The sequence below is a fragment of the Perognathus longimembris genome, chromosome 6, assembly GCF_023159225.1.
Source record: "Perognathus longimembris pacificus isolate PPM17 chromosome 6, ASM2315922v1, whole genome shotgun sequence".
NCBI classification, from domain to species: Eukaryota; Metazoa; Chordata; class Mammalia; order Rodentia; family Heteromyidae; genus Perognathus; species Perognathus longimembris.
In genome coordinates, this window is record NC_063166.1 from 82,230,071 (window position 1) to 82,245,705 (window position 15,635).

Genomic DNA, 15,635 nt, shown 5'->3' on the forward strand with positions numbered 1-15,635 from the left:
TTGAGACAAGGCACCCCAATATGCTGGCTAGCAGCTGGGGGCTGGGTGGTAAAGGGGAGCAGGACCAGAACGACGGAGGAGGAGCTGTTCTGCCACTCGAACCACAGCTCTACGACTGGCTTTTTGGTAGTTAATCGGAGATGAGAGTTTCAAAGGGCTGGGTGCTGGTGTCTCCCGCCTGTCATCCTAGCTACTCAGGAGCCTGAGATCTGAGGCTCACGGTTCAAAGCCAGCCTGGGTAGAAAAGACCGTGAGACTCTTCTCTCCAATAAGCTACTCAGAAAAAGCTGGAAGTGGTGCCGTGGCTCAAGTGGTAGCACACTAGCCTTGAAAGCAAAGAGGCTCAGGGACAGTGCCCAGGCCTTCGGTTCAAACCCCAGGACTGGCAAAAGAAAAAAGAGTCTCATAGACTTTCCTGCCTGGGCTGGCTTTGAACCATGAGCTTCAGATCTCAGCCTCCTGATTAGCTAGGACTACCGGTGTGAGCCGTGGTGCCTGGCTCTCTTCTCTTTGTGTAATGAACGTCTATTGGTTCATAATAAGAACAGAAAGTTTTGTTTACAAACAACATTGCTGCTTTCCTAGGACCCCAGGAACAGGAAGTATTGGAACTTCCTGTGTGCGCTTCCGGTCTGCACAAAGGCTCCAAATCTACTTGTGCTCCTCGGATAAACAAGCACGGTGCTGCCCCAGGCCACCCCACCTGCTTGTCTACTTGACATGCTATCGATAGCATTTTCTATGGCATAACACGAAAAATGACTGTGCATTTTAGAAACACGCTCTCGACAAATGTAAGGGGAGCAAGGCTCGTCTTTGCTCTATTTATCACCTGTGTGCACAAGGGCTAACATAAGTTCAAAGATCTAACTCTTGGGGCTGGGGATATAGCCTAGCGGCAAGAGTGCCTGCCTCGGATACACGAGGCCCTAGGTTCGATTCCCCAGCACCACATATACAGAAAACGGCCAGAAGCGGCGCTGTGGCTCAAGTGGCAGAGTGCTAGCCTTGAGCGGGAAGAAGCCAGGGGCAGTGCTCAGGCCCTGAGTCCAAGGCCCAGGACTGGCAAAAAAAAAAAAAAAAAAAAAAAGATCTAACTCTTGGAAGTGTGACTAGGCAACTCTTGGCGGTAAGAGTATGGGTGATTTCTTCCTTGTTTTCCTTCCTTGCATTTCCCTTTTTTTTTTTCTTGCCAGTCCTAGGGCTTGAACTCAGGGCCTGAGCACTGTCCCTGGCTTCTTTTTACTCAAGGCTAGCACTCTGCCACTTGTATATGTGGTGCTGGGGAATTGAACCCAGGGCTTCGTGTATACAAGGCAAGCACTAGCACTCTTGCCACTTGGCCATAACCCCAGCCCCTTAAATTAAGTTGTTTTTTTTTTCTCTTTGCTGGTTGTGCCGCTTGAACTCTGAGCCTGGACACTATCCCTAGGCTTTTCAGCTCAAGGCTAGCGTTCTACCATGTGAGCCACAGTACCACTCTTCCTTGCATTTCCTAATGTCTCTGTAATAATTATGTGTTGGCATAGTAAGGATGGAAAGGAGATTACCTTGAGACCTGCGGAAACCGTCTTGTGCAACTGCTGTGGAAAATTTACCTAAGGGCTCAGCTAGGGGCCGCTGGCCACTGGTGGGTGCTGGTGGCTGGGATTCTAACTACTTAGGAGACTGAGATCAGGACGGACACAACTTGCAACCAGCCCCAGGCTCACTGCAGCTCAAAGTGAGAGAGACTCCATCTCCGGCGTAACTAGCAAAAAGCTGAGCTGGAGGTATGGTTCAAATGGTAGAGTACTTGCCTAACAAGCAGAGCCCCTGAGTTCAAATCCAAGTATTGGGGAGAGGAAAAAAAAAAAACGAGAAAAAGGAAAGATATAGGAAGGGGCTCAGCCATTACTGATATCACAGCACAGTGTTTTTAGGGAGTTGTGTGACTTAACTAAAAAATCATGGATTGGAGAAGTAGAGAGATTGGGTTTTTATTGGTACTTTCTTTTTGGCCAGTCCTGGGCCTTGGACTCAGGGCCTGAGCACTGTCCCTGGCTTCTTTTTGCTCAAGGCTAGCACTCTGCCACTTGAGCCACAGCGCCACTTCTGGCCGTTTTCTCTATATGTGGTGCTGGGGAAGCGAACCCAGGGCCTCATGTATACAAGGCAAGCACTCTTGCCACTAGGCTATATCCCCAGCCCTATTGGTACATATTAAATTGTCCGTAGAAAGGGGTTTCCTGGCGACGCTTCCACACACAGAATGTACCATGATCACATTCGCTCCCTGTGTTATGCTTCCTTAGTCTCCCTCTTCCCTCCCCTCCTCCCCCCTCCCTCATAGTCCCTCAGGGACGGGCTCCTTTTCTCAGCCTATCTCTGACACCACAGAAAAGGCCTCCGCCTCCTGAGCGTTCGTGCGATCATTCACCGATGAACATCTGTTGAGCTTCTACTACACAGCTGTGCCTGATGTTTGGGACAGAGTAGCAAGAGAAACAAGAGGCGGCTCCTACACACACACACACACACACACACACACACACACACACACACACAATCAGTCCCTTTCCTTCTCAATAACCCCCTGAGCTAGGCATTCCCATCACGCTCATGTCCTCCATGAGGAAGCGGATAGATACGCTTGTGGTACACAGCTGGGAATTTCGACCTGACTCTGCGGAGCACACACGAGCGTACACGAGCGTGCCCTACCCTGGGGCTATCCACACTCAGAGTACGTCACTCCCAGGGCCATCGCCGCACTTGTGGATCTTTCAGAAGGGCCTCGAGGAGACGTTGGGGGGGGGGATCGCTGCACCTGGTCTCGGGGCACAAGCGAGAGACAACCCAAGACTCCAGGGGTGAGAAGGAACCCATCCAGCGAGGGCCAGAGAGCCTGGGCTGGAAGAAAGGGAAAGAGAACGGCAGCCAAGCGAGTGGGGGCAGGGACCGCTGGTTACCATGGTAACGACCCTGATTGCTGTCCCCCCCCCCCCCCGACCCCTCACCCCAGATACTGCTGGCCAGGGCACTTTATGACAACCTCCCTGACTGCTGCGACGAGCTGGCTTTCTCCAGAGGCGACATCCTGACGGTCCTGGAGCAGAATGTGCCGGAGAGCGAGGGCTGGTGGAAGTGTCTGCTCCACGGGAGGCAAGGCCTGGCCCCCGCCAACCGGCTCCTCGTCCTCCCGGAGGGCCCCCCCGACAGGCCCTGCGCCCCGTTCCCGACAGCCCTGGAGGAGGATGACCTCCCAGGTTCCGAGGGGACCTACGAGGTGCCCACCCCGCGCCGGCCGCCCCTGCCGGGCCCCGTGTATGAGCCCATGAAGAGCTGGGTGCCGGCCACCGCCCAAGCCTACGAGCTCCCCGAGCCGCCTTCCGGGGCCAGGGTCGTCTGTGAGAAGACGCTGAGCTTCCCCAAGCAGGTGAGCATCCTTCTGGATAGGCAAGAGAGAGGGCTCGCGGGCGGGGGAAGAGCCATTCCCCTCCTCTCAGTGTGGCGGGCGGGGAGGGGGGGGGCCCCGCTCCCCAAGCCTGGCCCTCGAAGCCCGTGGGTGGCACTGTGGGTCACCAGGGCCACCCACCAGTGATGAGAGGCAGGCTGAGTCTCAATTTACACACACAGAGAGAGAGAGAGAGAGAGAGAGAGAGAGAGAGAGAGAGTGCAGGCAGCCCACCAGCCTGCCCTGCCCTTCCTGGGACTCTGGCATGGAGAGCAAGCTGGACCTGCTCTATCACCGGTGGCATTTCCTGCCATCTGACACCCTGCTTTCCAATCAGGCCACACCGCGGCTCTGGCAGAGGTCTCGGCAAGGTCTGGGTCCCTGGTGGAGAGGCCATACTGTCCCTGACATGTGGCAGGGACCCAAACATGCCACTTACTGTCTCTGCCATCCTACCTTCCAACCCTGCCTGCAAACAGGGGGTCTCCGATTCCTTCGAAAGTTCAGAAAACTGCTGCCTCCGGCGCCAGCTCCCGAGGGCAGGGGGAAGCTGGGAGAGTCCGCAGGGTCCCTGCCCGCCAGGGCGGCTGCTCAGTGTGTCTTTTGAGGACAAGCCACACTAGCTGCACTTGACCTTCTTTCCGAAACTACTAAAGAGAAAAAAACCAATCTACCAGCCGCCATCTCCTCTCCCTGGAAGGTCCCCACGGTGGCCCAGGTCCCCCGCACCCAGGACCTTAGCAGATGCTGCGTGAAGGCAGGCATGCACCGCAGGACCCCACTGTCAGCTTCAGGGTGGACTGGCGGGATAGGAAGGTGCGTTTAGCACCCAAGTCCTGTACATTGAGCAGGAAGGTCAGGGCACCAGCCCTAAGAGCTGGACTTGGCACAAACCATGGCAACGGTGGCTTCTGCCCTCTGGAAACCAAAGGAACCCACCGCTACGGAGGGGAATTCGAGGCCTCTCTGCCGCCAAGCAGCTCCTGAGGGGACACAGAAAACTCCCCGGGACTTCCCTGGCTTTTCTCTTCCAAGTCTCTCCCTGCCTGCCCCTGCTATAGATTTGACCTTTCTTTTTCTTTTCTCTCTTCTGTTTCTTTCTTTTCTTTTCCCTCCCTCCCTCCCTCCCACCCTCCCTTTTTTCCTCCTTTCCTCTCTACCTTCAGTCCTTTTTCCTCTTCAACCTCTCCTCCCCCTTTCCTTATCTACAAGTCCTACATAGCTGGAATTACGTGTATATGTCACCACACCTTTTTGTTTTTCTTCTGCTGGTTGTAGGACTTGAACTCAGGGCCTGGGCTCTATCCTTGAGCTCTTTTGCTCAAAGCTAGCGCTCTACCACTCTGAGCCACAGCACTACTTTCAGTTTTCTGGTGGTTAATTGGAAATAAGAGTCTCGTGGACTTTTGTGCCCAGGCTGGCTTTGAACCACAATCCTCAGATCTCAGCCTCCTGAGGGGCTAGGATGACAGGCGTGAGCTATCTATCAGTGCCCAACTCCATACCCAGCTTTTGTGGGTGGAGACTTTTACTTGGACTGACTCTCAAGCTCTGTCCAATCTTGGCCCTGAGAAGCTAGGATTGTAGACATGAGCCACTGGGCATAGCTCCATAGAGCTTTTTGTTAAACGCTCCTTCACATCTTAAAAGCCCAGCCCCGACTCTAGTATAAATCAAGACATCAAATAAAACCAGGTCTTACCAACCAAAGACTTCCCTTTCTCTGTGCCACTTCCCCCCTAGGGTAGCCACTAACCTAAGCTTTGTTTTACTTTTTATTTCAACTTCCTTGATATAATATACAGGCATGACTTAAAAACAAAACTACAAAAATGACCACATACAAAACATAACCAGTTTTGATTGAAGTCCCAACAGGGGTGAGATTTCTTGGTAAAGTTGTTCTTGGACCCACTAGTTCCTAAACTGGGGTTCCTTCTCTCTTTTGAAACCCTGTTTCTCAGACATGTTTCTTAATTGACTGTCCCTCCCCACCTCCACCCTCTGAGCCTACAGTTTTCCAAGAAGCCCTGGGCATGTTTGAAGCAGCATCATTCCGTCTGAAATGCCACCCTCAGGAAAGTCCCCGGGCTCTGTAGGTGTTCTTGTAGGCATGCGTGACACACACAGGCAGCCGAGTGAGTGACAGGGGCCTGAAGTCCTGAGGGAGTGATGGAGCCAGGGCAGCATTTGAGGAGAGTCTGTGTTAGGAGAGATCTAGTGCGTTGGGATGCGGGTGGGAGGGTGGATAGAAGGACGGTGGGAGGATGGATAGGAGGATGGGTAGGGCTGGTTACCAAGGACACATTGTACTGTGTGGCCCCTAAGCTTGGTAGTATATGGTGTCTTGGTTGTGTTTAGGAGCGTGAATTTAATTTAAAATGTACTGGGAGCCATTGACGGCTTGGGCCAATCAGCATAGAAGCACTGAGGTCAGAGTCAAGGTCATGGGCTATAATAAGGAAGAGTCCCGAACACAGGAACCTAGAAGCATCGGTCAGAGGAAAGGATGGGAGGAGTAAATCTAATCGATATGGTATTGCGATCATCTCAAAGGCTGCACAAAGGGGAGACAGAGGTGGATGGAACGCTAGCACTGGGGGGGTCTGCTCCTCTGTGCACAGGACTCGGGCTCTGCAAGTAGAAGTGGGATGCTGCCTTCTTAACCAGAGCACTTCAGAGAGCCCTGCTTCCCAGAGCCCTGGGGTTTGCCATACCCAGCTTCCTCTGCAAGTGAGAAAGGAGCTTCCAGTTGCTGGCCCTGTAGCTGTTCCAGCCACGCCTCTGCTGCAGCCTGGTGAAGCCAGACTGGCTAATTCCTACCATCCCAAGCTAGCCACAGCCCTTTGCCTGTGGGGACATTGATGATGAAGGGCTGGTCATCAGAATCTTCTCCTACACCTCAACTGTCCCCCTTCATGTCCACACTTAAATCCTGACCACCACCACCCCTTGCCTCTGTGAACCAACTGGGAAATCCCCCACTTGATGACAGGTTCCTTGGGCCCCAGAAGGAAGCTGTATTATCCTGGTGCTTGAGTTCAGAAACTAAGCCTTCCCAGCTCATCTTGTTCTGTAGCCTGTGCTGAATCCTACTGGAACCCAACTTCGTTTCCCCTTATACAATAAGTCAATGGCAGCCAGCAGCCTTTAGCGCGCTCTCTCTCTCTCTCTCACTCTCTCTCTCTCTCTCTCTCTCTCTCACACACACACACACACACACACACACACACACACACACACACACCCCAGGCCTTGCCCAGAGATGTTCTGGTTCGACTATCTAAGATAGAAGTGTGAGAACCTGAGTTAAAATTCACCAGATAAAGGCTGGGTGCCAGTCGCTCATGCCTGTCATTCTAGCTACTCAGGAAGCTGAGATCTGAGGATCATGGTTTGAAGCCAGCCTGGGCATGAAAGTCCATGACACTTTTATCTCCAATTAACCACCAGAAAACCAGAAGTGGCACTGTGGCGCAAAGTGGTAGAGTGCTAGCCTTGAGCAAAAGAGCTCAGAGACAGCATTCAGGCCCTGAGTTCAAGCCCCATGACCAACCGAAGGAAAAAGTTCACCGGATGACTCAGGTTAACCACAGCTGCCCCTGTAGCATCCAGCATACTGTCCAGTATAGAGTCAGCAGCTGTGGGCTACCCTGGATCAAACCAGCCTTGCCTTCCACCTCACAAGCTTGGACTCCATGTGCCCGGATCTGCAGCTGAGCGGGTTCTCCCCACAACTAGCATGTTAGTCATTAAATCAACCGTGAATCTTGCTCTGGGCAGGAAGCAGCTCCTGTCCATGACCACCTGTGTCTGTATCCCTCTCACTCTGCCCCCAGGCATCAAGATCTTTTCTGCTTCCCATGCATGTCAGCAAAAGTGGTCACTCCTAGTTCCTCTGAGCACCTCCTACTCCCCAATCTTCTCTCACTCCTAAACAGAACCTTCTGTTTCCTCTAGGCCTTGTTAGTTCCTCGCACCCGCCACCCCCCCCCCAACTGGGTACTTGGAAAGTTAGCTCTGCCTGCTTGGCTGGCAGCCACAGCCTTGGAAGCTTTAGGTGCTCTAGGTGCTGGTGGTGCACATGTGTAATCCTAGTTTCTTGGGAGTCTGAGATGGAGAGGACCGTGGTTCAAGGCCAATCTGAGGGGAATTTTTACCAGACCCCTTCTTGAGCAATACCTGGACACAGCCATCTGAACCTGCCACCTCAGCTTTCTGGGGCGCATAAATAGGCAGACTGTGGCCCAGGTGCTCGCCTGGGCAGGAAGCTAGTCCCTATGTCCAAGTTAACCAGGGTGGAAAGGGATCAGAGGTATGACTCTGCAGTGTGGCGCCTGCCTGGAGAGGAGTTCAAGTCCCAGTACCACTAAAAGGTGAATACTCGAAAAGCTCAGTGTCAGAGACTGGTTCTCTTGGTCCTCGAAATCATGGGGCAAGCTTATGTGTGCAGCAGGTCCCTGGGGTCTCCTCAACACTGGGAGTCACAGCATGGAGCCGAAGCGGATATGTCCTAGCCTGCGTCCCAGGAGAGGCAATGCAGGCAGACTTGGTCCACCCCAGGAGGCAGCTGGCCCTCCTCCATGATACCCCCCCCCCCCCCACCACCAGTATGCTGCTCTCATCTCCACAGGGAGGGATCTATCTGCCCACTGGTGGTGGCAAACACAGTGTCTGCCCAGCTGCCCCTGCCACCTGGGGGGGGTGTGTGCACTGTGAACACACTGTGACAATCTGTGCAGTGTGTCCCTTCGCTTAGCTCCCTTCTTTTTCTTTCCAAGGCCCTCTTTGTGCTTCCTAGACCCACCAGGGCCTCGCTGTCAACTCTGTCTTCCCAGGTGTACGACGTGCCTCCCCAGAGCCGGGTCCACTCAACCCTGAAGGTGAGTCGTGTTGAGCAGCCCTGCTACCCACCCACCACCACCCCCCGCCCAGGGCCAAGTGCTGAGGCTGGGGTCTGCATCACACAGACATTGCATTCACCTTCACAGAGAAGGGCATTCAAGGGCATAGATCTGCTCTTACCCGGAGCGACATCACCACTCACGACTAACTCCAGCCAGTACCCAGCTCACATCCCCCGCCCCAAGACTAACTCTAGCCAGTGCCCAGCTCACACCCCCCCCCTTTTATTTATTATCATTACTGTAGGCATATGGTGCCCTTTGGCTGAGTGTCTAGTAGTTCCTAGGCACTCAGGTGAACACATGAGTGAAGGGAAAAATACACACAAAACAGCAGACTCCTTAGGTCCCAGTCCCCCGCCTTCAGGCTTCATTCCATGTTAAGTTCTCCCTCCTGTTTGAGCTGCACTGAGACCCATGGCTTTTCTCTACCTTCAGCGAGAAAGGCACCTTTGAAAGCACAAAGTGCATTGCTGAAGGTCATCTGTGCAGCTCAGAGACATCTTTCTTTTTTTTTTTTTGTGGCCAGTCCTGGGCCTTGGACTCAGGGCCTGAGCACTGTCCCTGGCTTCTTTTTGCTCAAGGCTAGCACTCTGCCACTTGAGCCACAGCGCCACTTCTGGCCATTTTCTATATATGTGGTGCTGGGGAATCGAACCCAGGGCTTCAAGTATACGAGGCAAGCGCTCTTGCCACTAGGCCACATTCCCAGCCCCTCAGAGACATCTTTCTGAAGAGCCCCAAAGCATGTTCAGAGACCTGCACCTTTCTCTGGGAGAAAACACTGGAGTGTGGACAGTTTGTGCTGGCCGCCATTGGCGAGGACAAGTCAGAGCTTTGCTTGTGATCTCTCCCTAGGAGCCAGAGAAGCAGCCATTGTACGACATACCAACCAGTCCCCAGAAGGCAGCCCTCCACGCCCCCGTCAGCCATGCAAATGTGAGTACCCATGGGCCTGCATGGAGGCCCATGGAAACCTCTGGAAAATGTTATAAGCTTGATGCCTTAGCTTCCATCGCTATGACAAAATACCTGAAGCAAACACCTCACGAGGTTCACACGTTTCAGCCCATGTTGGGTTGGCCAGCTGTGGAGCCTGCGGGGTTCAACTGGTCATGGCGGGTCTGTTCGCCACCTGTGCCCCACTGTGATAAGAACTTGCTTTTCTAGCTGTTCAGAAAGAATCCATCCACAGTTTCTTGGCCCTGTGCCAACAGGCAGACCATCATGGCTACGGGAGTTATGGCACAAGCTACTCACCTCAAGGAAGGCAGGAAGCAGAGAGAGGGAGGCAGGAAGCAGGAGCCAGAGGCAGGGTACCTCTTCCCCCCAAGACCTGCCTCCAGGGACCTGCTTTCCCTAGCTCAGGATCAATCCCCTAAAATTTCCAGAACGGGAAGTGCATGGTACAGCAAAGATGCTTAGCCGCTGGTGATGGGGAAGCGAAGGGGAAGGGGAGAGGAAAGAGCTGGCGTTCCCATCCCTGACCTGACTCACGGGCTGACTGATGCCCAAGCCTGGAGCGCAGACAGGAGCCTTTGCGCGGCGTTCCGGATGGAAGCTATAGCCCGTGACTCAAAGACTCCATGTGAGATTTGTGTGGCTCCTGGACTCATTGGATTCCACCACACACGTCCCATGAACACAGTCACCCCAGGCTACTGGGCAAGCCTTACGAGGAGGCTTCGTGAGGGGTGTGTAGGAGTTTGACAGATGGAAAGGGAACGGTTGGGAGAGGCAGCTAGAGCAGCAGAAGGACCCATGTGGGGAAAATACAATGGAGGGGGAAAGTAAGTATCTTGAGCTGGGGGGGAGGGGGGCAGTCAATGGTCTACTGTGGGGGGGGAGGGGGGTGAAGGGGGGGGCGGGACGTTCCAGATGAGACTGGGCTGCCATGCAGGAAGTGGAGAGATAGAGGCACCAAAGGAGATCAGAGCGTTGAGGGGGAGCCCCGGTAGGGAGTCCCCCCCCCCCAAAGGCATGTGAGCAGAGTAGTGGCAGCCGGACGTCACTGAGCACCCCAGACCTCTTGCTATGGCGACCCCCACCCCGAGTCACTGTGTGTGGGGTCGCTCCACAGGGGCAGAGCGTCGCCCTGACAGCGGCCCCCGCCCGGGGAAGGACCGGCTGCAGCACGCTCCCGAACCCTCAGAAACCACAGACCTGCGACAAGGCAGCGCTCAGGCAGAAGAACGCCAGCCTTCCAGACGTTTCTCCCTACCCCTCGGCAGCACCCAGAGACTCGCACCCCTCCGCGGCGGGGGTCCACTACAAGGTGCCGTCCAGCTTCCTGGCGCCCCGAGTGGAGCAGCAGAACACCACGCCCAACATTTACGACATCCCTAAGGTCGCGGCAAGCGCGCTCCAGGCCGGACGTGAGCCCCCAGGCCACAAGGCATCCCGGCTCTCCGGGAAGACAACTTCCCCGTCCCCCGAGCCCCACCGGCTCTCCGTCTCCAGCTCGGACAGCAGCCGAGCGAGCACCATGTCCTCCTGCTCCTCCGCGTCCACCGACTCCTCCGCCAGCTCCTCTTCAGAGCCCCCCAAGGAGCTGCCCCTGGACCTGGATTCCGACACGGCCAAGGAGACAGCGATCACCCTGCAGCGGGAGGTGATCGGCGCTGCCACAGGCCTGCTGCTCTTCGTCAATAGGAAATGGAGGTCCAGAGACTCTCTGGAGGCCAACGTCCATGCCATCCACCGGGCCGCTGACGGCGTCGAGGAGTCTCTAAGGCGCTTTCTGGATTTTGCTCAAGGCGTGGGGGCAGCCGCCTGCAGCCTGACAGACAGTCATCTTCAGGCCAGAATCCAAGCTCAGCTGCAGACCATCTCCAACTCCTATCAGATCCTGCTGGACGCCAAGGGAAGCCTGGACAGCTGCAAGTGGTCTCCCGACACGCTCGGGATGGACAAAGTCCAGAACAGCCCCGATGACCTTGAGAGGTTCGTCATGGTGGCCCGAATGGTTCCAGAAGATGTCAAGAGGTTTGCCTCCATTGTCATTGCCAATGCCAGGCTCCTTTTCACTCAGAACTGGGAAAAAGCGGAGCCCGTGCGATTAGTCCCCAGGGCGGTGCCCACGCACGGAACGTGCACCCGGCTTCCTCACGGGGAAATCGAATTGGGCCAGCAGAAGCCTTTCCACAGACAAAAGGAAAACCAAGTCTCAGCGGGAATGGGGAAGAGAAGTGGGACGGCCGCCTGTGGACAGGTGAGTGCAGAACTCTGAGCGGTCACGGGGCCTTCGCTGTGTGTCCGGACAGGTGGATGGTCCAGCCATGCACCCAGGCTCTGGGGAAACACTGGCTCCGCTTCCCAGAAAATAAAACTCAAGGACGTAAACTGCTAGGTAAAATCACATTAGGAAGTAAGATTTCAGTACCTGGGCAAATAGATCAGCAGATTTCAATTTTTTTTTCCTTGAAATATTTGGAGTTCCAATTTATGTCTGCAAGTAGAATAAGGAAGGGTTTTTGACATCTTTTATGCTGGGAATGCTCTTCCTTGCAAGTGGTAGAGTGCTCGCCTAGCAAGCTTGAAGCCCTGAGGTATCCATCGTAGTACCGCCCTCCACCACCACACACGCAAATACTTTGCTGAATGTGCTCAGCCCTGATAAGAAGCAATTTGAGTTAGGGTTGCCTGTCTCCAGAGCCCCAGCAGGTACCATGGGGTTGTGTCTAGGAAATAGTTTGTTCCTTTCAGTCCGGGCCGTGGGGCTCTGCTGGAATGCCTTGGTGATATAGGAGTTTTAACACATTCTAGAAATTTGAATCTTTTTAATTTTCATAGATGTACATAACTTTTTTTTTTTTTGCAGTAGTGAGGATTGAATCTAGAGGCTTCAGGCTTGCCAGGCAAGTGCTTTACCACTTGAGTCACACCTTCAGCTTTTCCTCAGTAGGAGAGGAGACCACCTGTGGATTTCATTTGCCTGTAATTGATTTTGTTGGTGGTGGTTGTGGGGCTTAAACTCTCGGGGCCTGGGCGCTGCCCCTGAGCTTTTCTGCTCAAGGATAGCACTCTACCACTTTGAACCACAACTATGCTTCCAGTTTTCTGGAGATAAAAGTCTCACAGATTGTCCTGCTCGGGCTGGCTCTGAACCATGATCCTCGTTTCCCAGCCTCCCGAATAGCTATGATTACAGGCAAGAGCCAACGGTGCCAGGCTGTAGTGGATAGTTTTCAAGCTGAGAGGCTGACAGTCCGGTGCATGGCTCTTGGTTCTTACTGCTGTAGCCTTGACCTTGTTCCTCTCATCTTTGTGCTCCCACCCTCTTATCTGTCTACTTCCACCCACAGGCCACCTTTCCTCACCTTGCACTAGCACACTCCTTGCTTCCACTTCCCATTTTTACTATGCACATCTCCAAAGTATGCATCCTCCTTTCCTCCCAGATGCACCGGCCCTGGGGACACAGCCCTCTTCTGCCCCCCCCCCGCCTCCCTGTGCTGCCTGTGAGAGTCCATCACAGACAGAGGAGAGGAGGCAGAGAGGAAGGGAAAGAGTGTCTGACTTAGCTGATGATTGACTCTGAGCTCCAGACTCGTGACTTGCTAACTGGATGGCCCCCATGGCCCCTGCTGTGAGATTATTTCCCCTACTCATAAAACTGCAAAGAAAGGCTTGAGTGGAGCTCAGCCGTACAGCACCTGTCTAGCACATGCAAGGATCTGGGTTCAACCCCCCGCACAACAACCACAGCAATGGGGTAAATAAAAAATCAAGAAGGGGCTTTCGAGTGTCACCTGCTTACCACCTCTTTAAGATGCTGGGACTCCTTCAATGCCACTGGCTCTGGGGACACAGTGATGCCACTTTGCAGAAGGAAAAACAATTGTGAAAATAAATTTCTGGTTATCTGGGTACGGGTGGCTCACGTCTGTCATCCTAACTACTCTGGAGGCCAGGATCTGAGGATCAGGGTTCGAAGCTATCCCAAGCAGGAGAGTAAGAGCCTTAGCTCCACTTAACCACCAGAAAGCTGGAAGTGGAGGTGTGGCTCAAGTAGTAGAGTGCCGGCCTTGAGCAGAAAAACCAAGCAAGAACACAAAGCCCTAGTCCAGCACACACACACAGTAAAAACTGGTGAAACCATATTATCAAATGAACTTGTTTTGGGGTGTGTGTGTGTGTGTGTGTGTGTGTGTGTGTGTGTGTGTGTGTGTGTGTGTGTGTGTGACAGTCCTGGGGCTTGAACTCATGGTCTCACACTTGCCTAGGCAGACAGAGGCTTCTGCTTGAGCAATGCCCTCAGCCTCCTTTTGCTTTGCCCAGGTCGGCCTGGACTTGCTCATTCTACCTATGCCTCCCTTGTAGCTGGGATTACAGGTGTGCTTTGCACATCTGCTCCCCTTCTTGTATGACTGAAGGATAAAATATACTCATTGCTAATATGTTATTTAGAAGAGGTTTCTCATGGTTTAAGGAAATAGCTGAATAAGATGGTATACATGTGGCCAGGGGGATTACATGCCTATAATCCCCCCTACTCAGGAGGCTGAGACCTGAGGATCACGATCCAAAGCCAGCCCAGGCAGGAAAGACCAGGAAACTCTTATCTCCAGTTAACCACTAGAAAAAGCACAAGTAGAGCTGTGACTCAAAGTGGTAGAGTGCTAGCCTTAAGCAAAAAGAGCTCAGGGACAGTGCCTAGACCCTGAGGTTCGAGCCCCACAACTGATTAAAAGCATTATACACACGTATTACATAATATATAATACATATATGTATGCGGCATTATCTGTAACAGCACTTGGCAAACATCAACATTGATTTCTTGGACAAATGCTGTGTATCAGGTTTTCCCTAACCAAACTGCGCGTGTTGTCATCAAAGTCCCTGCCAGTTGAGCAACCCCAGGAAGGGGAAGGCAGCCAGGGCCTCCTGGTCAGCCTGCATCTTACTGATTTTCCCCTTCCTCCTCCTTAGGGCCCTAGCCCTCTTGTGCCTCAACCTTGGAGTCAGCAGAGCCCGGAGAGGAAAATCCGCCTTTCCGAACACTGCCGGCTGTATTTCGGGGCTCTCTTCAAAGCCATCAGTGTATTTACCAGCAGCCTCAACAGCAGCCCGGCCCCCGAGGTCTTCGTGGCGCAGAGCAAGCTGGTGATCGTGGTGGGGCAGAAGCTGGTGGACGCGCTGTGCGCGGAGACCCGGGAGAAGGACGTGCGCAACGAGGTCCTCTGCAGAAGCAGCCGCCTCTGCGGGCTGCTCAGGGACCTGGCGCTGGCCACCAAGCGCGCCGTGCTCCAGCACCCCAGCCCAGCGGCCCTGGAGCACCTGCGGGCAGGGGTGCGGAAGCTGGAGGACCACGCGCAGCACTTCCGGGGGACGCTGGAATGAAGCGGGGCTCCCCTCTCCCCTCATCCCACCACCTGGGAGAAGCGCACAGCCACGGGGCCCCCGCGGGAACACACACACAAGGAGGAGTGCCCGAGGGAGCCAGGAAGGAGAGTCACAGGGCAAGGACGGCGTCGGGACTCGGTGCAGCAGTGTGCCTTGACCGGTCGGTCGTAGGGGTCAAGGTCTGAGATGACATCACGGAAGTCACTTTTTTTTTTTTTTTTTTTTTTTGGCCAGTCCTGGGGCCTTGAACTCAGGGCCTGAGCACCGTCCCTGGCCTCTTCCCGCTCAAGGCTAGCGCTCTGCCACCTGAGCCACAGCGCCACTTCTGGCCGTTTTCCATATATGTGGTGCTGGGGAATGGAACCGAGAGCTTCATGTGTAGGAGGCGAACACTCTTGCCACTAGGCCATATTCCCAGCCCCATGGAAGTCACTTTTGATATTGATTAAATGGGTGCACCACATTCCCTCAACACTTATTTATTGGGTACCAACTAATGTCATCCAGAGGGACGGGAGCTGGCCTTTTCTGTACAGAACTCACCGTCTAGCAAGGAGGCAGACGTGATTACAAAGACACCAGGACACCAGAGAGAACATGGAGTTGGAGAAGGGAAGCAAAGGGAACTGTTTTCAAATGATTTTCTGTTGCATCCATCAGAAAAATATGAGCTTTTCTTCCTATTTGAGATTGAATTAATTCTGTAAGATACGTACAAAGTATGTATCTGTTTCACCTCACTGTGTGGTCGTTGTTGTTGCTAGAGATTGAACCTAAAGACTCACCCATGCTAAGCATGTGCACACCCACTGAAACAGAACCTGACCCCCAATAGATGAAGATATTTTTGCTGCGTTATTTTATCCGAGTTGAAGCTGCGTATTATTTTTAACAGACCGTGTGCCGTTGCTTCTGTCCTCACTTATTTTGTGGTTTCTGGACACAGA

General features: G+C 53.7%; 1 protein-coding gene across 1 annotated transcript; it reads left to right on the top strand.

Moving 5' to 3' along the window:
- Positions 1 to 2,601: 2,601 nt before the first annotated feature.
- Positions 2,602 to 14,685, top strand: Cass4 (Cas scaffold protein family member 4). Its single transcript, XM_048349417.1, has 6 exons — positions 2,602 to 2,725; positions 2,988 to 3,418; positions 8,218 to 8,319; positions 9,199 to 9,279; positions 10,421 to 11,551; positions 14,275 to 14,685. The coding sequence occupies exons 1-6, from the start codon at positions 2,602 to 2,604 to the stop codon at positions 14,683 to 14,685; spliced, it is 2,280 nt and encodes a 759-aa protein (XP_048205374.1).
- The last annotated feature ends 950 nt before the right edge of the window (positions 14,686 to 15,635 follow it).

Excerpts from the sequence above, each read along its gene's own strand:
- Cass4 (XM_048349417.1), top strand. The coding sequence starts at position 2,602 with ATGTCCTCCATGAGGAAGCGGATAGATACGCTTGTGGTACACAGCTGG. Across the intron at positions 2,726-2,987 it reads TGGGGCTATCCACACTCAGA|CCGACCCCTCACCCCAGATA; the intron begins GTACGTCACTCC and ends CCCCCCCCCCCC. Across the intron at positions 3,419-8,217 it reads CGCTGAGCTTCCCCAAGCAG|GCCCTCTTTGTGCTTCCTAG; the intron begins GTGAGCATCCTT and ends TTTCTTTCCAAG.